The 21,040-nt window shown below is 39.0% G+C and overlaps 2 protein-coding genes across 7 annotated transcripts in view; one reads left to right on the forward strand and one right to left on the reverse strand.

Annotated features, from left to right (window-relative positions):
* The window catches only part of LeuRS-m (Leucyl-tRNA synthetase, mitochondrial), a 31,588-nt gene extending 27,021 nt beyond the window's left edge, over positions 1-4,567 (forward strand). For 3 of the 4 annotated variants that reach the window (XM_053781471.2, XM_053781470.2, XM_053781472.2), the window contains exons 13-16: positions 917-1,058; positions 1,500-1,646; positions 3,523-3,591; positions 4,079-4,566. In XM_053781471.2, the coding sequence (XP_053637446.1) occupies positions 917-1,058; positions 1,500-1,646; positions 3,523-3,591; positions 4,079-4,378 (658 nt within the window). In that variant the 3' untranslated portion in view covers positions 4,379-4,566. Of the gene's footprint in view, positions 1-916; positions 1,059-1,499; positions 1,647-3,522; positions 3,592-4,078 lie in introns of all 4 variants that reach the window. The other variant, XM_053781473.2, reaches the window with a different exon arrangement.
* A 427-nt stretch (positions 4,568-4,994) lies between these two features.
* Positions 4,995-21,040, reverse strand: part of LOC128692348 (retinol dehydrogenase 12) — a 51,373-nt gene continuing 35,327 nt past the window's right edge. For all 3 annotated transcript variants that reach the window (XM_053781475.2, XM_053781477.2, XM_053781476.2), the window contains 5 exons: positions 17,976-18,058; positions 16,426-16,534; positions 10,124-10,236; positions 9,931-10,020; positions 4,995-5,990 (listed from right to left, as the gene is read on the reverse strand). In XM_053781475.2, the coding sequence (XP_053637450.1) occupies positions 5,877-5,990; positions 9,931-10,020; positions 10,124-10,236; positions 16,426-16,534; positions 17,976-18,058 (509 nt within the window). In that variant the 3' untranslated portion in view covers positions 4,995-5,876. The remainder of the gene's footprint in view (positions 5,991-9,930; positions 10,021-10,123; positions 10,237-16,425; positions 16,535-17,975; positions 18,059-21,040) is intronic.

Raw genomic sequence — 21,040 nt, forward strand, 5'->3', positions numbered from 1 at the left:
GAAAGCATATAAATCTATAGGGGAAGGAAGGCGAGGTAGGGGTCGTCCTCGAAAGGGTTGGAGAGAGGGAGTAAAGGACGTTTTGTGGGCAAGGGGCTTGGACTTCCAGCAAGCGTGCGTGAGCGTGTTAGATAGGAGTGAATGGAGACGAATGGTACTTGGGACCTGACGATCTGTTGGAGTGTAAGCAGGGTAATATTTAGTGAAGGGATTCAGGGAAACCGGTTATTTTCATATAGTCGGACTTGAGTCCTGGAAATGGGAAGTGCAATGCCTGCACTTTAAAGGAGGGGTTTGGGATATTGGCAGTTTGGAGGGATATGTTGTGTATCTTTATACGTATATGCTTCTAAACTGTTGTCTTCTGAGCACCTCTGCAAAAACAGTGATTATGTGTGAGTGTGGTGAAAGTGTTGAATGATGAAAACATTTTCTTTTTGGGGATTTTCTTTCTTTTTTGGGTCACCCTGCCTCGGTGGGAGATGGCCAACTTGTTGAAAAAAAAAAAAAAGTATAGAACATATATATAGGATTTGTTACTAACTGCAGTTTCATTTCCACGGCAGGTCCTTGGAATGTATTCCCCACAGATACAGGGGTCCTGCTGTATATGTATACTGTATGTATAATATACAGTGGACCCCCGGTTAACGATATTTTTTCACTCCAGAAGTATGTTCAGGTGCCAGTACTGACCGAATTTGTTCCCATAAGGAATATTGTGAAGTAGATTAGTCCATTTCACACCCCCAAACATACACGTACAAACGCACTTACATAAATAAACTTACATAATTGGTCGCATTCGGAGGTGATCGTTATGCGGGGGTCCACTGTACATGAATTCATTCATTTATTCATTTGTTATAAAAAATATTGTTGGCTGTAAGATATGTTATTTTCCTACATCTTACAGCCTAGAAGGAACACAGGAGCACACACAGTTCCTCTGGAAGAGCCGCAACCGCTATGTACGGAGCATTACGTATGTTTTTGAGTATACACATCAGTTGAGTGTTGCCATCTCTTTCATGCAAGGGCTAACTAGCAGTCTGAGGGTAAGTTGCTCATAAACTTCTCCAAGTATCTTTAATTATTCTTAATACATTTACAGTCGAGTCCCTAAGCTTGCAAGGATCACATTATTACATGCAGGTCTTGTTAATCTGTAATTTACGAATAATATAAAATTTAACTTTTTAATTTTTCATATTTAGGCTCATTTTGTGCTTGAAAGGCCTTATCCCTGTAAACACTGACTTGTTCCACTTGGTTTTAATGTTGATATAAGAAAATCATGAGAGAGAGAGAGAGAGAGAGATATAGAGAGATATAGAGAGAGAGATATAGAGAGAGAGATAGATAGATAGATAGATAGATATTGGAAGGCTATTGATGACATCTTGAATACATTTCTTTGGTTAATTCTCACTTTATTACAATACATGCATATTTTATAACTTAAAATAATGTATACAATGTTCTCTCTCTCTCTTCAGAAAGTACCAAACTGCCTGATGTTATCTGAGGAATTTGAGAGAACATTGGGAGCTCTGATCATTATGTTGAGCCCCTTAGCTCCACACTTTGCCAGTGAGCTTTGGGCAGGATTCTGTAGTGTTGCTAATTCTTCACACATTAATAAGGTCTGTATTTCTGAATTTATTTTATTAAGTTAAATATTTTTTATATACTGTATAACGTTTTGAATTTATGGTAGTAAACCTTCAATTTAATGGATTAATAGAAGAGTGTGTGGCAGGTAATATACATTATGGTGGATAGAGATGGGATTATTTTGCCATGATCATAATGACAGACTTTGTTTCTAAATTAACTGACCCAGCAGATTTGTCCAATACTTCCAGAGTTCATTAAATCAAAGGTTTACTGTATACTGTATGATAAATCAAGATCTGTTACATCAAGCATTTACTGTATAGTGCATTTTCCCAAAAAGTATGCTGTATTGTTGGTTGTGTACAACCAACAATACAATGGAAACCAAAGAATGTTACATTATAGTGCTTTTATTCATGTTATAACAGGAGTCATGGAGGGATCTAAACAAACTCACTTAAAAAAGAATTCTTCACCCTTGTTTTTCTTGATCCCTATGATACTTTCAGGGGGCAGTCCTTGATGCTGAAGGACTCTTGGTCCAAAGAACTGGAGCTGCCCTTTTTTTTTCTTGGATATAACCTGATTGCCTCCCATTCCCCAGTTGCTGTATGAACCACAAGGGTTTAGCAACTCTTCACGAATGTAATAATAATCATAAAGAGAATTCGTAGTTTGGAAGTTAGGAGGTGCGGGATTACCAAAACTGTTGTCCAGAGGGCTGAGGAAGGGTTGTTGAGGTGGTTCGGACATGTAGAGAGAATGGAGCGAAACAGAGTGACTTCAAGAGTGTATCAGTCTGTAGTGGAAGGAAGGCGGGGTAGGGGTCGGCCTAGGAAAGGTTGGAGGGAGGGGGTAAAGGAGGTTTTGTGTGCGAGGGGCTTGGACTTCCAGCAGGCATGCGTGAGCGTGTTTGATAGGAGTGAATGAAGACAAATGGTTTTTAATACTTGATGTGCTGTTGGAGTGTGAGCAAAGTAACATTTATGAAGGGGTTCAGGGAAACCGGCAGGCCGGACTTGAGTCCTGGAGATGGGAAGTACAGTGCCTGCACTCTGAAGGAGGGGTGTTAATGTTGCAGTTTAAAAACTGTAGTGTAAAGCACCCTTCTGGCAAGACAGTGATGGAGTGAATGATATTGAAAGTTTTTCTTTTTCGGGCTACCCTGCCTTGGTGGGAATCGGCCAGTGTGATGATAAAAAAAAAATAATAAAGAGAAAGTGAAGAAGTATTTGAGATTATGGATGAAGAGCAATAACAGAACTGAAATTAAACCAGGAAGACAGATTTCAGAGTGGCTCTTTACCGAAAAATGCAGCACTGGGGATATGATTGTGTTTGAAAATTTCTGAGATATACTCTGGATTTCCCTACACTGCTCATCATTCATGACTTCCAAAATTCTTTAAGAAACATAGCACAGCAAAAACAAAAAGTATACTGTACACATTTTAAATTTTTAAGCATTGCAACACTGTATTTTACCCAAGTGTTTAGCTCTCAGTCATGGCTAGAGTTTATGTAAAATCAAACTATGATTTTATGTAAACTCTAGCCCTATCAAAATACAGCTCTAGCCATGTCAAAATACAACATGACCATGGGATAGGTTATTAGTCCTCAATTTTAATGACTCCATCTCTTGCTGTATGCCTCATATGGGTTTAGTGCATTTTGGTGAATATAATTTTTATGACCTAGAGGGTGTGAAGAAAACTATGTAATACAAGCTTCCTCAAAATGATTCAGTGCTCTATGAAGACTGAGGAAAAAAACACCGTTAGAGAATTCTGAGTGGGCAGTTTGGACATGTTATCCTGGTTCTTGGACAATCATGTTCACACTGAAAAGCTGCAAGGCCAAATAACACACTGAGAAATAATTTTTATGTATCTTTTTCAGGACCTTGCCCTACTAGAGCAGCAGTGGCCTGAAGTTGATCAAGAATATCCTCTTTCTCTTAAGTATTCGGTTAGTATAATTTTTTTTTTTTTTAACTCAATGCTATCTCCTGCCAAGGTAAGGGTAACCTAATGAAGAAAACATATTCACCAACATTCATTCAATTGCTGTCTTTCCAGAGGTGTGCTGACATCAAATTCAGATTGCCCTCCAACTGCACCATTCCCATTGGAATGGTAAAAACATATGATAGTATGAAGACAGCAAATACTGTAATGTTTTATTTGTACAGCTTTTCACCCACTGGGAGCTTTCTCAAGTATATGATAGTTCACAGTGTAAAACCTTGTGCCAATGTAAGGTTCTCTTATATCTTTCTGTAATCATTTGATCCAAGCAGGGGAAGAATAGCTTCAATTCCTTGAATCAAGAGCCCCTCACTGTCATTGAGGCACCTCTCCTAAGGAAAAGTAGTTAAGAATTTAGGGAAGGATTGAAGGTACAGTGTGTAGAGAAAATTCATTAACATCTATCTGCACAATATTCCCTTTTGCAGGTGCTTGGGAAAGAGGCTCGTGAAGTGAAAGTACCAAGGAAGGTACTAGATCACTTGACTCCTGAGGCAGCATTAGATCTGATTTCTGCTGCTGAAGATTTTCAAGATTACTTGGGAGAAAGGTCCATTATTGCTACACATCTGAAAGTACTACCAGGCCTAGAAGCATCCGTATTTTTCAAATATAAAGTGCAAGATATATCTAAAGTAAAGGAGGCCCTAAAAAAGATGAATGCAGAGAAAAAGAAGCAGAAATTAGAGAAGAGATTAAAAAAGGAATTAAGAAAAGCAGAATGTTGATATGATCTGTTAATTTTAAAAATTGAGTGGATAAATCATCTCTGAAGTGTGTGTAAATAATTTTGTTAGGTAAGACACATGCAACAGTTAGGTATCTTTATTTTGAAACGTTTCGCCTACACAGTAGGTTTCTTCAGTCGAGTACAGAAAAGTTGATAGAAGCAGAAGAGACTTGAAAACGATGTAATCAGTCCATCACCCTTGAAGTTTTGAGGTGGTCAGTCCCTCAGTCTGGAGAAGAGTATTGTTCCATAGTCTGAAACAATATTGTTTCAGACTGTGGAACAATACTCTTCTCCAGGCTGAGAGACTGACCACCTCAAAACTTCAAGGGTGATGGACTGATTACATCGTCTTCAAGTCTCTTCTGCTTCTATCAACTTTTCTGTACTCGACTGAAGAAGCCTACTGTGTAGGCAAAAACGTTTCGAAATAAAGATACCTAACTAACTGTTGCATATGTGTCTTACCTAACAACCTGTCAGTATTTTATACCATTTTAATGTAAATAATTTTTTTTTCATATTTGTTTCTATTGAGCCTATTAAAATTTTAGGTACTTCATACTGCACTGATGTGTTCACTTATCTTGCAGAATGTTAATAAAACGTTAATATTCAAAATCATTTTTATTGTACCACATGCTATTTTGTACAACTTATTTTTTCCAGTATACTCTACATTATTCACCTGTATATACACTACTAGAGCAGAGAAACATGCAAATGTCTTGTGAATTTATAAACTTGGCTATTAGGCAACAATCAATTTACTTAACAAGCGAAGTGTTTATTATAATAATCTTAGCAAAAATCAGTCAGAACATCACAAAATAAACATTCACATTATAATGTATTTTATTACCACTATTATATTTATGCAGCGCTGTATTACCCAAGTGGGTTTAGCGCATCTTTTTTATAATAACATATTTATGAGGAAACCCTATCCCTACAGAGGTCATACAGCACCTGGGGAAACGGATGGAATCGGGTTTGACCTAAGGAAGGTACGGACGGGTTTAATTCATTAGATCAAGAGCTCCTCGCCAGTATCAAGGGCCCTCCTCTAGGAGTATATTTTAATGATGAAGGGCTATATATGAACTAAATTCAGCCTTATCCTATAAAGGCTGGATAATTATTATTATAATCAAAAAGAAGCGCTAAGCCAAAAGGCTGGATAAGATTATGCTATGCTACGTAAAATTATGCTGATGAAGTGCTCTTTGGTAAAGGGAGTGGAACTAGTGTACCATTCCTTTGATAAAATCTGATTACATATCTTTCATTCCCCAGGTACTCTATGAACCCTAGGGGTTAGTGCTTTCCCATTTTAATAATACATAAATTTAATAAAATTTGCAGACCAATACATCAGAACGTTCTATACCTAGAAAATGCAGTAACAGACGTAATGACTTTACCCCTATATTTGTTTAGAATTTAAATTTGTGATATTTCTCATTGGTCACTTATGTTGAATATGTAAAGTTGTATTAATAGAACTTGTAGTGTTCCTCAGGCTGGAGATTAACATAATCTTCACTGGCCTCCCACAATTTCTTGGCCAACCCTATATCACAAACCAGTTCTGATACGTTGTCTGACACCTATAAATAGGAAAAACTGCAGTATTTGTACATACAATACTTTCAGATTACAATCATGCCAATAATCCAATGTTGTTGGGACAACCAAGAGTAGAAGTGTTAACAGTGTAATCCTGATATATACCACCAGTTATAGTAAGGCTCCCATGTCATGCTGACATCATGTGACTTCCTTCTGAATCACAATTTCCACAGTCTGACAGAACCACCCCTAAGTTTCCTATTCCAACCTACATAGTAAAAGTTAAATATAACTTAAAAAGACTAACCAAACATATTAAAATAAAACATTTAACCTAACCATATTTAAACTGATTTACCTATCCAGTTTAAAGAAAATTCAAAATCTAGCGAACTGTAAACAAAACTAAAAAACTTACCTAACTGCTTCAAGTTTATAAAAAAACACCCACGCTTCACACCCATATAAGAGCGTTGGTAAAACTATACTCTCATACATTCCCCTCTTTGCCTCCAAGGACAAAGTTCTTTGTCTCCACAGACTCCTAAGTGCACCACTCACTCTTTTTCCCTCAAATTCTATGATTCACCTCATCTTTCATAGACCCATCCGCTGACACGTCCACTCCCAAATATCTGAATACGTTCACCTCCTCCAACTCTCTCCCTCCAATCTGATATTCAATCTTTCATCACCTAATCTTTTTGTTATCCTCATAACCTTACTCTTTCCTGTATTCACCTTTAATTTTCTTCTTTTGCACACCCTACCAAATTCATCCACCAATCTCTGCAACTTCTCTTCAGAATCTCCCAAGAGCACAGTGTCATCAGCAAAGAGCAGCTGTGACAACTCCCACTTTGTGTGTGATTCTTTATCTTTTAACTCCACGCCTCTTGCCAAGACCCTCGCATTTACTTCTCTTACAACCCCATCTATAAATAATGGATTGAAAATACTAAGCATACCAAGAGATAGCTGGCTGACAGACAGCAACTATCAACATCCATTCTACAGTGGACCCCCGCATAACGATCACCTCCGAATGCGACCAATTATGTAAGTGTATTTATGTAAGTGCATTTGTACGTGTATGTTTGGGGATCTGAAATGGACTAATTTACTTCACAATATTCCTTATGACAACAAATTCTGTCAGTACTGGCACCTGAACATACTTCTGGAGTGAAAAAATATCGTTAACCGGGGGTCCACTGTATACTCTCCCAGAGCACTCCAACATCCAAAACAAAACAAAAGCATTCACATTGCTAAACTCACAAACTAGTATTTAGTCACTTAGCCATAATACCAACTTACCTCATAATTTTGTAATATTTTAAACTTAAGATTTAATCTAAGTCTGCCCGAAATGCCTAGCCATGCTAGGTGTTCTAGTGGTACACTCAGTAATTATTATTTTACTACATGTAAACCACACAATAACCAAATTCTGTAAACTCAGCATTGTAATCCTTATAGAGAATAAACTTTGAATTGAATTCTATACTCTCCCAAAGCAATCTAACATCCACTCTATACTCTCCCAAAGCAATCTAACATCCATTCTATACTCTCCCAAAGCATTCCAACATCCATTCTGTACTCTCCAGGCATACTTCAACACCCATCTTATCACATGAATTTGAAACAAAAGCCTGTTAAATGTTCTCTAGTAGGATTGCTTGTAATCTTTGTCTCATGAACACGTAATATGGAAAGTAAATCTTACAAACTATTACTTACATACAGCATACAGTTTACTTTTCTGTGTTTTTCTTAATACTATTGTGATATGAGATTAGGCAACAAAAGCAATGAAATTCCCAGAACTGCTTAGTTATATACCCCCTTTGACTTAAGGTAGAAGCTATGTAACTTACAATACACAAGTCAACTTATGACTGATAATATACTGTATGGGTAAGAAAAAATTTTCCTTTATCATAGTGGCTATTCTTCTTGTTTGACTAACTTATACTGATTTATTAAACTTGCGATGGCTTTTAAATTTATTTTAAAGTTTGATTAATTGGCAGACCCAGCTCTGAGCATTGTAATGATAGCACTCAATGATCCATACAATTTAGAGCCTTTTGTGACTATTAATAATGTGTGTAATATCTTTCTTCTTCTTTCAACACACTGGCTGTATCCCACTGAGGCGGGGTGGCCCAAAAGGAAAAACAAAAGTTTCTCCTTTTACATTTAGTAATATATACAGGAGAAGGGGTTACTAGCCCCTTGCTCCTGGCATTTTAGTCGCCTCTTGCAACATGCATGGCTTAGGGAGGAAGAATTCTGTTCCACTTCCCCATGGAGGTAAGAGGAAATAAACAAGAACAAGAACTAGAAAGAAAATAGAAGAAAACCCAGAGAGGTGTGTATATATATGCTTGTACATGTATGTGTATTGTGACCTAAGTGAAAGTAGAAGTAGCAAGATGTACCTGAAATCTTGCATGTGTATGAGACAGAAAAAAAAGACACCAGCAATCCTACCATCGTGTAAAACAATTACAGGCTTCCATTTTACACTCGCTTGGCAGGACGGTAGTACCTCCCTGGGCAGTTGCTGTCTACCAACCTACTACCTAGGGTGTGTAATATCATTACTGACAAATATCTGTTTCAGTAGAGAACATGACATTTTTGCACTTCAGTGTCAAAGATAATGTATTAAGTCAATCACAGCTGCTACTGCTACGACCATTTGCCAATAACTGGTAGTATTATTATTATAATCATAACTAAGCACTAAACCCATAAGGGTCATACAGCACTGCATCACTGACTAGTAAAACCATAATAGTTTAACATTTTCTTGTAAACATATTATAATAATGTGGGTGGGTCACCAGGTTTATTGTTGGCTTATGCTTATAGAAGCCTGACTGGTTAGGACCAGGGAGCTACAAATACCTTTTAAGGATCCTTGGATATAAAAATGCATATCTGGTTGTAAGATAAATAAAATAACAAATTATTAAATAAAAGTGTAAATTTAATTTTTATATATATTATAAAAAAATAATTCTTAAGATTTGTCTATTTTAAAATACAGTGTGTCCACAAAAACTCTCCCTGATTTCAAACAGGTATAATATATAACTTTATTGTAATAATCTTTCACAGTTAGTAGCTTCAGATGCAGGATTTCATTCAGTTTCATGTGGTATAAGGTAGCATTAAAAGCACTCAATGTGCGCCCCTCTGGTTGCCCAGCAAACATTGATGCGATAGTCCAGTTCAGTCCAGACGCTCTGTAGCATATCTGGAGTTACCATGCAAACTGCTTCAGTGATTGAAATTTTCAGCTCCTTCAGGGTTGCAGGCAGTGGCAGTACGTAAACTGTGCTATTCACATACCCCCAAAGAAAGTAGTCACAAACAGTTAGGTCTGGTGACCTCGCAGGCCACTTGTAGAGGTCACTGGACCTAACTGTTTGTGACTTCCTTCTTTGGGGGTATGTGAAGAGCACAGTTTATGTACCACCACTACCTGCAATCCTGGAGGAGCCTAAAATTTCGATCACCGAAGCAGTTTGCATGATAATTCCAGATATGCTGCAAAGCGTCTAGACCAAACTGGACTATTGCATCGATGTTTGCCGAGCAACCAGAGGGGCGCACATTGAGTGCCTTTAATGCTACCCTATACCACATGAAACTGAATGAACTCCTGCATCTGAAGCTACTAACTGTGAAAGATTTTTACAATAAAGTTACATGTTATACCTGTTTGAAATCAGTGAGTGTTTTTGTGGACACCCTGTACAAATCAAATTCACACAATATTAAAAAAAAAAAAAATAAATAATTAACTGGACAAGCAAATTAAAGTATCTGAAAGCATAAAAGTTTCCAGTAGTTTACATTACTGAAAGTAATGTTATTCTGCAAGAGTAGCTACTTGCTAAGAAAAAATACTAATGCTTCCTTACTAAAATCCAAAGTAAATTCAGGCTAAGCACTGACCTTACAATTCTCAAAGAATTTTCCTGAAATAGTAGCAGCTTCCTCTGAGATTGCCAGATGAATAATAGTCTGGGCACCTTGCAATGCAGTCTGCCAAAGATTGAATAATGATCATTAAATGAAAACAACTTCAGCTCAAGATATTACATGCAGAGCAATCTTCAAAAACACAATGCTCATTTTCTTCCCCTACCTTTCCCATAATTGGAGCAAGGACTCTAAAGATCTTGCCAATATAGAAGCCACCAGACTTTTGGAAGATATCTGTTCTCACAAGGCCTGGGCAAAGTGCATTCACCACCACCCCTATAAAAAACAATGACAAAAATATCAGCAGTATAGCTTAGATTACAATCACAATGAAATGCAAGACACTATGCACAGCCTCTCCTTACTTAATAACGGAGTTCCGCTCCTAAAACCACATCGGTAAACAAATTCGTCACTAAGTGAAGAGCATACATAATGGTAGTTTGTGTCAACTATCTTTGATATTGTTTCAATGTCACCTTTGCACCATTTATAACATTTCTGGTATATTTTTAAACGTTTATACAGTAGTGTACTGTATATTGTGATAAAAAGAATAAGGAAATCAGCTCTAATATACATTATTTAGGCATGCATACTGGTCAGAGCCCATCGTAAGTCCGAGGCGTTGGTAAATAAGTACACTGCTAAGTGAAGAGAGGCTGTATTTAAAACAGTGCAGTTTACTGAAGTTTTCGGGAACACAATTGGAAGTTAAAGACAGATGAGCCTCAGGAATGTCAGGAAATAATTCTTTAGCAGAATGATCTTGATGAAGAAGTGAGGGGCAGGCAGACTCCATACATAGTTTTAAGAACAGGTATGATAGGGCCCATGAAACTAGAAGAGGATTAAACCTGGAGCTAAGTCTCAAACCCCACAAACACAACTTGGTTAGTATACACAAGGACACATGGACATCAAAATACTATAACAGAAATCAGGAGGATGGATGGCAAGAACTTTCAAGGACATTAATGACTCATCATCAGTGCCAGGGGAAATATAAGGTAAAACATATAACACTTAACTCACACTCACTAACTCTCACACACACACACACACACACACACACACACACACACACACAGTGTGTGTGTGTGTGTGTGTGTACCCCCTAACAACAATATTCAATACATCTATCGAAACAAGGAGATTGCCTGAGGCATGGAAGACAGCAAATGTAATCTCAATCTTTAAAGAAGGAGACAGACAGGAAGCACTATACTACAGACCAGTGTCACTGACATGTATAGCATGCAAAGTCATGGACAAGATTATCAGGAGAAGAGTGGTGGAACACCTATAAAGGAATGATCTCATCAACAGCAACCAACATGGTTTCAGGGATGGGAAATCCTGTGTCACAAACCTACTGGAGTTCTATGACAGGGTGACAGCAGTAAGACAAGAGAGAGAGAGAAAGAGAGGGGTGGGTGGATTGCATTTTCTTGGACTGCAAGAAAGCGTTTGGCACTGTTCCACACAAGAGATTAGTGCAAAAACTGGAGGACCAAGCAGGGATAACAGGGAAGGCACTACAATGGATCAGGGAATACTTGTCAGGAAGACAGCAGCGAGTCATGGTACGTGGCGAGGTGTCAAAGTGGGCGCCTGTGACCAGCAGGATCCCACAGGGGTCAGTCCTAGGACCAGTGCTGTTTCTGGTATTTGTGAATGACATGACGGAAGGAATAGACTCCGAAGTGTCCCTGTTTGCAGATGACGTGAAGTTGATGAGAAGAATTCATTCGATCGAAGACCAGGCAGAACTACAAAGGGACTAATCCCAGGACAGGCTGGACGTGTGGCCCAGCAACTGGCTCCTAGAATTTAACCCCGCCAAATGCAAAGTCACGAAGATCGGGGAAGGGCAAAGAAGATCGCAGACAGAGTATAGGCTGGGCGGCCAAAGACTGCAAACTTCACTCAAGGAGAAAGATCTAGGGGTGAGTGTAATACCGAGCATGTCTCCGGAAGCACACATTAACCAAATAACTGCTGCGGCATATGGGCATCTGGCAAACCTGAGAATAGTAAGGAATCATTCAAGACTGTACACTGTGTACGTCAGGCCCATACTGGAGTACACAGCACCAGTTTGGAACCCACACCTGGTCAAGCATGTCAAGAAATTAGAGAAAGTGCAAAGGTTTGCAACAAGGCTGGTTCCAGAGCTAAGGGGAATGTCCTACGGAGAAAGGTTAAGGTAAATCGGTCTGATGACACTGGAGGACAGGAGGGTCAGGGGAGACATGAAAACAACATACAAAATACTGCATGGACTAGATAAGGTGGACAGAGACAGGATGTGCCAGAGATGGGACACAGAAACAAGGGGTCACAACTGGAAGTTGAAGACTCAGATGAGTCAAAGGAATGTTAAGAAGTATTTCTTCAGCCACAGAGTTGTTAGGAAGTGGAATAGTCTGGCAAGTGATGTAGTGGAGGCAGGATCTATACACAGCTTTAAGGAGAGGTATAATAAAGCTCATAGAGCAGGTAGAGTGGCTGAGTAGCAGCCAGTGAAGAGGCGGGGCCAGGAGCTGAGACTCGACCCCTGCAACCACAACTAGGCGAGTACACACACGCATGCAGCCACAACTAGGTGAGTACACATGCACACACACACACACACACACACATGCACACATACACACACATGCACACATACACACACATACTCACATACACACTCACACATACACATACACACATGTACACATGCACACACATACTCACATACACACTGGCCAGGAGCTAGGACTCGACCCCTGCAACCACAAATAGGTGAGTACACTCACACACATACACATACATACACACGCATTTTTTTTTTTAACAAGTCGGCCGTCTCCCACCGAGGCAGGGTGACCCAAAAAGAAAGAAAATCCCCAAAAAGAAAATATTTTCATCATTATTCAACACTTTCACCTCACTCACACATAATCACTGTTTTTGCAGAAGTGCTCAGAACACAACAGTTTAGAAACATATACTGTACGTATAAAGATACACAACATATCCCTCCAAACTGCCAATATCCCGAACCCCTCCTTTAGAGTGCAGGCATTGTACTTCCCATTTTCAGGACTCAAGTCTGGCTATATAAAAATAACCAGTTTCCCTGAATCCCTTCACTAAATATTACCCTGCTCACACTCCAACAGCTTGTCAGGTCCCAAATACCATTCGTCTCCATTCACTCCTATCAAACACGCTCAAGCACGGCTGCTGGAAGTCCAAGCCCCTCGCCCACAAAACCTCCCTTACCCCTTCCTTCCAACCTTTTTGAGGACGACTCCTACCCCGCCATTCTTCCCTTACAGATTTATACGCTCTCAATGTCATTTTTATTTTTATTTTATTTATTTTATGTCTTTGCAAACAGTACAATGAGATTTTGTATTTGCAATAGTGGGTTGCAATGCAAAGAGAGCCTCTATTATGCCTAGGCATTATGGGTATTCTACTTTGATACATTCTCTCTAAATGACCAAACCACCTCAACAACCCGTCTTCAGCCCTCAGACTAATACTTTTATTAACTCCACACCTTCTCCTAATTTCCACACTCCGAATTTTCTGCATAATATTTACACCACACATAGCCCTTAGACAGGACATCTCCACTGCCTTCAACCGCCTCCTCGCTGCAGCATTTACAGCCAAAGCTTCACACACATATAAGAGTGTTGGTACTACTATACTTTCATACATTCCCTTCTTTGCCTCCACAGATAACGTTCTTTGTCTCCGCATATACCTCAACGCACCACTCGCCTTTTTTCCCTCAATTCTATGATTAACCTCATCCTTCATAAATCCATCCGCTGACACGTCAACTCCCAAATATCTGAAAACATACACTTCTTCCATACTCCTCCTCCCCAATTTGATATCCAATTTTTTTCTATCTAAATCATTTGATACCCTCATCACCTTACTCTTTTCTATGTTCACTTTCAACTTTCTACCTTTACACACACTCCCAAACTCGTCCACTAACCTTTGCAATTTTTCTTTAGAATCTCCCATAAGCACAGTATCATCAGCAAAATGCAACTGTGTCAATTCCCATTTTGTATTTGATTCCCCATAATTTAATCCCACCCCTCTCCTGAACACCCTAGCATTTGCTTCTTTTACAGCCCCATCTATAAATATATTAAACAACCATAGTGACATTACACATCCCTGTGTAATGTCACTATGGTAGTCTCCCTCTCTTCTACACACCCTAACCTGAGCCTCACTATCCTCACAAAAACTCTTTACAGCATTTAGTAACCTACCATCTATTCCATATACTTGCAACATCTGCCACATTGCTCCCCTACCCACTCTATCATATGCCTTTTCCAAATCCATAAATGCAATAAAAACTTCCCTACCTTTATCTAAATACTGTTCACATATATGCTTCAATGTAAACACTTGATCTACACATCCCCTACCCACTCAAAAACCTCCTTGCTCATCCACAATCCTACATTCTGTCTTACTTCTAATTCTTTCAATTAGTATAACCCTACCATACAATTTTCCTGGTATACTCAGTAAACTTATTCCTCTATAATTTTTACAATCTCTTTTGTTCCCCTTCCCTTTATATAAAAGGACTATACATTTACTCTGCCAATCCCAAGGTACCTTCCCCTCTTTCATACATTTATTAAACAAAAATACCTACCACCCCAACACTATACCCCCCCCCCCCCTGCTTTTAACATTTTTGTCATGATCCCGTCAGTTCCAGCTGTTTTACCCCCTTTCATTTTATGCAATGCCTCATGCGCCTCCCCCATACTCACATCCTGTTCTTCACTCCTAAAAGATGGTATACCTCCCTGGCCACTGTATGAAATTACCGCCTCCCTTTCTTCGTCAACATTTAAAAGTTCCTCGAAATATTCTCACCATCTACCCAATACCTCCTCCATCTCCCCATCTACTAACTCCCCTACTCTGTTTTTAACTGACAAATCCATTTGTTCCCTAGGCTTTCTTAACTTGTTTAACTCACTCCAAAAATTTTTCTTATTTTCATTAAAATTTCTTGACAGCACCTTTCCCACTCTATCATCTGCTCTCCTTTTGCACTCTCTCATCACTCTTTCCATCTTTCTTTTACTCTCCATATAATCTACTCTCTTATAACACTTCTGTTTTGTAAAAACCTCTCATAAGCTAACTTTTTCTCTTTTATCTCACCCTTTACTTCATCATTCCACCAGTCACTCCTCTTTCCTCCTGCATCCACCCTCCTATAACCAATAACTTCTTCCCCACATTCTAATACTGCATTTTTAAAACTATTCCAACTCTCTTCAACCCCCTCACTACTCATACTTGCACCAGCCCACCTTTCCTTTCTGCCAATAGTTGCTTATATTTCACCCGAACTTCCTCCTCCCTTAGTTTATACACTTTCACCTCTCTCTTACTTGTTGTTGCCATTTTCCTCTTTTCCCATCTACCTCTTACTCTAACTGTAGCTACAACTAAATAATGATCCTATATATCAGTTGCCCCTCTATAAACGTGTACATCCTGGAGCCTACCCATCAACCTTTTATCCACCAATACATAATCAAACAAACTACTTTCATTATGTGCTATATCATACCTTGTATATTTATTTATCCTCTTCTTCATAAAATATGTATTACTTATTACCAAACCTCTTTCTACACATAGCTCAATTAAAGGCTCCCCATTTTCGTTTACCCCTGGCACCCCAAATTTACCTGCTACTCCCTCTACAACATTTTTGCCCACTTTAGCATTGAGATCCCCAACCACCATTACTCTCACACTTGGTTCAAAACTCCCCATGCATTCAATAACATTTTCCAAAATCTCTCTCTCTCCTCTACACTTCTCTCTTCTCCAGGTGCATATACACTTACTATAACCCTCTTTTCACATCCAACCTTTATTTTACTCCACATAATCCGTGAATTAATACATTTATACTCCCTCTTTTCATGCCATAGCTTATCCTTCAACATTATTGCTACTCCTTCTTTAGCTCTAACTCTATTTGAAACCCCTGACCTAATCCCATTTATTCCTCTCCACTGAAACTCTCCGACCCTCGTCATCTTTGTTTCACTTAAAGCCAGGACATCCAGCTTCTTCTCATTCATAACATCCACAATCATCTCTTTCTTATCATTTGCACAACATCCACGCACATTCAGACTTCCCACTTTGACAATTTTCTTATTATTATTTTTAGTAATTATTACAGGAAAAGGGGTTACTAGCCCATTGTTCCTGGCATTTTAGTTGACTTTTACAACACGCATGGCTTACAGAGAAAAGATTTTTATTCCACTTCCCCATGGATAAAACTCACACACATATTGTACAAAAGAACACAAGAAGTGAAACTGATTAAACAAAATTACCTGAAAACCAACTAAAATTAAATTAAGCACAGTTATTTCCTGTACTCACCAGTTCCTTTTAGCATTTCAGCTAAATACTTGGTGAACAAAATGTTGCAGGCTTTTGATTGGCTGTAGGCATGAAATGGTGAATATTTACTCTTTTCATAAGTCAGGTTCTGTAAGAAAAATAAGATTTTCAAGCAGGGCCATGGACTCAGAGTCGGAAGCAATTCTTGGGTTACTGGAGTCAGAGTTAGATTTGGTAAAAATGTACCAACTCCGACTCCTAATAAATTATTTTTTTTTTTAACACCGGCCATTTCCCACTGAGAAAACCCAAAAAGAAAGAAAAAACTTTCATCTTCATTCAATACTTTCACCATCACTCACACATAATCCCTGTCTTTGCAGAAATGTTCAGATATGACAGTTTAGAAGTCCCTCCACACTGCCAATATCCCAAATCCCTCTTTAAAGTGCAGGCATTGTACTATTTCCAGGACTCAAGTCCGGCTAACCGGTTTCCCTGAATCCCTTCACAAAATATTACCCTGCTCACACTCCAACAGCTCATCACGTCACAAAAACAATCTGTCTCCATTCACTCCTAACACACTCACACACGCTGGATGGAAGTCCAAGCCCCTCACCCACAAAACCTCCTTTACCCCCTCCCTCCAACTTTTTTGGGGATGACCCCTACCCTGCCTTCCTTCCTCTACAGATTTATACACTCAACAAGTCATTCTACTTTGTTCCATTCTCTCTAAATAACCAAACCACCTCAACAGCCCCTCTTCATCCCTCTGACTAATATTTTTAGTAATTCCATACCTCTTCCTAATTTCCACACTATGAATTATCTTCATAATATTTACACCACAAAGTACCCTTACACAGGACATCTCCACTGCCTTCAGCCACCTCCTCGCTGCACCATTTACAACCCATGCTTCATGCCCACATGAGAGTGTTGGTACCAGTATACTCTAATACATTTCCTTCTTTGCCTCCATGGATAACGTTTTTTCTCTCCACAGATACCTCAACACACCACTCACCATTTTTCCTTCATCAATTCTATGGTTAACCTCCAACAGCATGTCAACTCATAAAAACCATCCACACCTCTCAAATACACTCATGCACGCTTACAGGAAGTCCAAGCTCCTCGCACACAAAAACCTCCTTTACTCCCTCCCTCCAACCATTCCTAGGCTGACCCCTACCCCACCATCCTTCCACTACAGATTTATACACTCTCCAAGTCATTCTATTTCGTTCCATCTTTTCTAAAAGTCCGAACCACCTCAATAACCCCTCCTCAACCCTCTGGATAATACTTTTAGCAACCCTGCACCTCCTCCTAATTTCCAAAGATTCTTATCATGCAGAACTAAGTGTTGATGACTTGATTAAGCTTAGAACACTGACATGGTCTTGGAATAAATCTACTGCATAAAGTAAGGTAAACATATATTGGAAGGCTGGATATTAATTTATAGTTAATGAAAGCAGTAGTGTGATAGTAAACTTCAGTTTCCTCAAGGATACACTCACCAGTTAGATTACCAGGTGCTTCATTTTCAGTAAAAGGCAAAAGTAGGGTTTATTTACCTTTATGTCTAGTGTTTTGAGATTGGCATGGGCCATTGATGAAGTCACCACCACTCGACTAGGACTACTTTCCTTCAACAAACCTGATAAACATATGAAAAGATGTGTTTTTCTTTAGAATTTCAAGTTGCAACCTGAAATTGAGGAAACAAGATATTGGACTTTTGATGAAAAACTATATAAATGATGAAAGAAGGCTCCTAAACTGCTTGATCAGTAACAAATATCACAATAAAGCAAAGAAACACTAAGCTTGGAATTACAGATATAGAACAGAAACCAAAGCATTCATATCAAATCACAGAAGCACAATAGGAATAAAAAGCAATTCAAGAAATTGGAAGTAATCCAAAATATGTTTACACAAATTAAAAAATCAAAACCGAATATTTGCTTCTACTCAAAGGAGATTCACACACATATGACTTCTTTTTTTCATGCTTTTTTTATTTATAAAAATTGGATATATCTATAGGATAGCAAAGACAACAGAAAAATTAAGTAGATCCTGAAAGAACAGTGTTCACTGATCTTATCAATGCCATGACAGTTGGCTCACCCTGCAAATTATATAGCAGATATTAACACAAATCCTACAGAATTCAAAAGGAAAATAAACAACTTTATCATGCTTGCAGCGTCTGGGCCCGATTCCTGGAATGCATAATTTATAAAGGAATGCAAGAGCATTCCTTTATGAATTATGGAGAAATGGTTTAGTCACAAACTCCAAGAGGCCTTAAAAGGAGTAAACAGCCTCTCTTCACAAGTGGGGAAGCAAAACAATAGAAAAAACCTATATATTAATAGCACTAACATTAAACATCATAAAACTCTACTGACTTCATGGAGAAACATGAGCAGCACAATGCAAATCAACAAGACCTTAGAGCAGGAAGATCTTGCTTATCACAACTATTAGATCAATACAACAAAATTACAGAAGCCTGGAAGGAAACAAAATGATCATGCAATCTACAAAGATTTTGCAAAAGCATTTGGCAGTTATGACAATGGAGTAACAACTCATTAAATGAGGTCAATAGGTATATCAGGAAAAGTTGGGGAAACAGACATTCAAATTTCTAACAAAAATCATGCAGATTGGTAGCAAATGAAATTAACCCATATAGCATAAAGTTCAGTGATGACAAATTTCAACTGCTTAGGTATAAGAAGAATAAAGGCCTCAAAACAAGCACAGTATAAAGAACACAGGCATACCATATCATAGAAAGTAAGGAACAATTGTGTCAGAGAATCTGTCATTTGGAAAACACAATAAAGCAAATGCAGATACAGACAGAAAAATGACAGAATGGATTATGAGAACTTTCAGACCAAGAGAAGTAATGCCAGTGATGGTAGGTATGCAAGTTTATTTAGGTACAGGTATACAAAAGTACACTCATAATACATAGTTTAGCATATGTGTAAATTACCTAGAATAACCTACAAGTCAGAAAAGGTGACCTATTTCCATTGGGGTACTCTTCAAATCACCTGTATTCTCATGACATAAATATTGTTCTCTGCCCACAGCACCTTCCAAGGCAGGAGAGATAAAGCTGAAAAAAAAAAATGCAAAGGTCATGTACTGGAGTTTACCTGGAGAGAGTTCCGGGGGTCAACGCCCCCGCGGCCCGGTCTGTGACCAGGCCTCCTGGTGGATCAGAGCTTAATCAACCAGGCTGTTACTGCTGGCTGCACACAATCCAATGTACGAGCCACAGCCCGGCTGGTCAGGAACCGATTTTAGGTGCTTGTCCAGTGCCAGCTTGAAGACAGCCAGGGGTCTATTGGTAATCCCCCTTATGTATGCTGGGAGGCAGTTGAACAGTCTTGGGCCCCTGACACTTATTGTATGGTCTCTTAATGTGCCAGTGACAGCCCTGCTTTTCATTGGGGGGATGTTGCATCGTCTGCCAAGTCTTTTGTTGTCGTTGTGAGTGGTTTTCATGTGCAAGTTTGGTACTAATCCCTCTAGGATTTTCCAGGTGTATATAATCATGTATCTCTCCCGCCTGCATTCCAGGGAGTACAGGTTCAGGAACTTCAAGCGCTCCCAGTAATTGAGGTGTTTTATCTCCGTTATGCGTGCCGCGACGGTTCTTTGTATATTTTCTAGGTCAGCAATTTCACCTGCCTTGAAAGGTGCTGTTAGTGTGCAGCAATATTCCAGCCTAGATAAAAAAAGCGACCTGAAGAGTGTCATCATTGGCTTGGCATCCCTAGTTTTGAAGGTTCTCATTACCCATCCTGTCATTTTTCTAGCAGATGCGATTAATACAATGTTATGGTCCTTGAAGGTGAGATCCTCCGACATGATCACTCCCAGGTTTTTGATGTTGGTTTTTCGCTCTATTTTGTGGCCGGAATTTATTTTGTACTCTGATGAAGTTTTAATTTCCTCATGTTTACCATATCGGAGTAATTGAAATTTCTCATCGTTGAACTTCATATAGTTTTCTGCAGCCCAATGAAAGATTTGGTTGATGTCCGCTTGGAGCCTTGCAGTGTCTGCAATGGAAGACACTGTCATGCAGATTTGGGTGTCATCTGCAAAGGAAGACACGGTGCTGTGGCTGACATCCTTGTCTATGTCAGATATGAGGATGAGAAACAAGATGGGAGCGAGTACTGTGCCTTGTGGAACAGAGCTTTTCACTGTAGCCGCCTCAGACTTTACTCTGTTGACTACTACTCTTTGTGTTCTGTTTATGAGGAAATTATAGATCCATCTACCAACTTTTCCTGTTATTCCTTTAGCACGCATTTTGTGCGCTATTACGCCATGGTCACACTTGTCGAAGGCTTTTGCAAAGTCTGTATATATTACATCTGCATTCTTTTTGTCTTCTAGTGCATCTAGGACCTTGTCGTAGTGATCCAGTAGTTGGGACAGACAGCAGTGACCTGCTCTGAACCCATGTTGCCCTGGGTTGTGTAATTGATGGGTATCTAGATGGGTGGCGATCTTGCTTCTTAGGACCCTTTCAAAGATTTTTATGATATGGGATGTTAGTGCTATCGGTCTGTAGTTCTTTGCTGTTGCTTTACTGCCC

This window comes from Cherax quadricarinatus, chromosome 53 (genome assembly GCF_038502225.1).
Source record: "Cherax quadricarinatus isolate ZL_2023a chromosome 53, ASM3850222v1, whole genome shotgun sequence".
In the NCBI taxonomy this organism is placed as follows: domain Eukaryota; kingdom Metazoa; phylum Arthropoda; class Malacostraca; order Decapoda; family Parastacidae; genus Cherax; species Cherax quadricarinatus.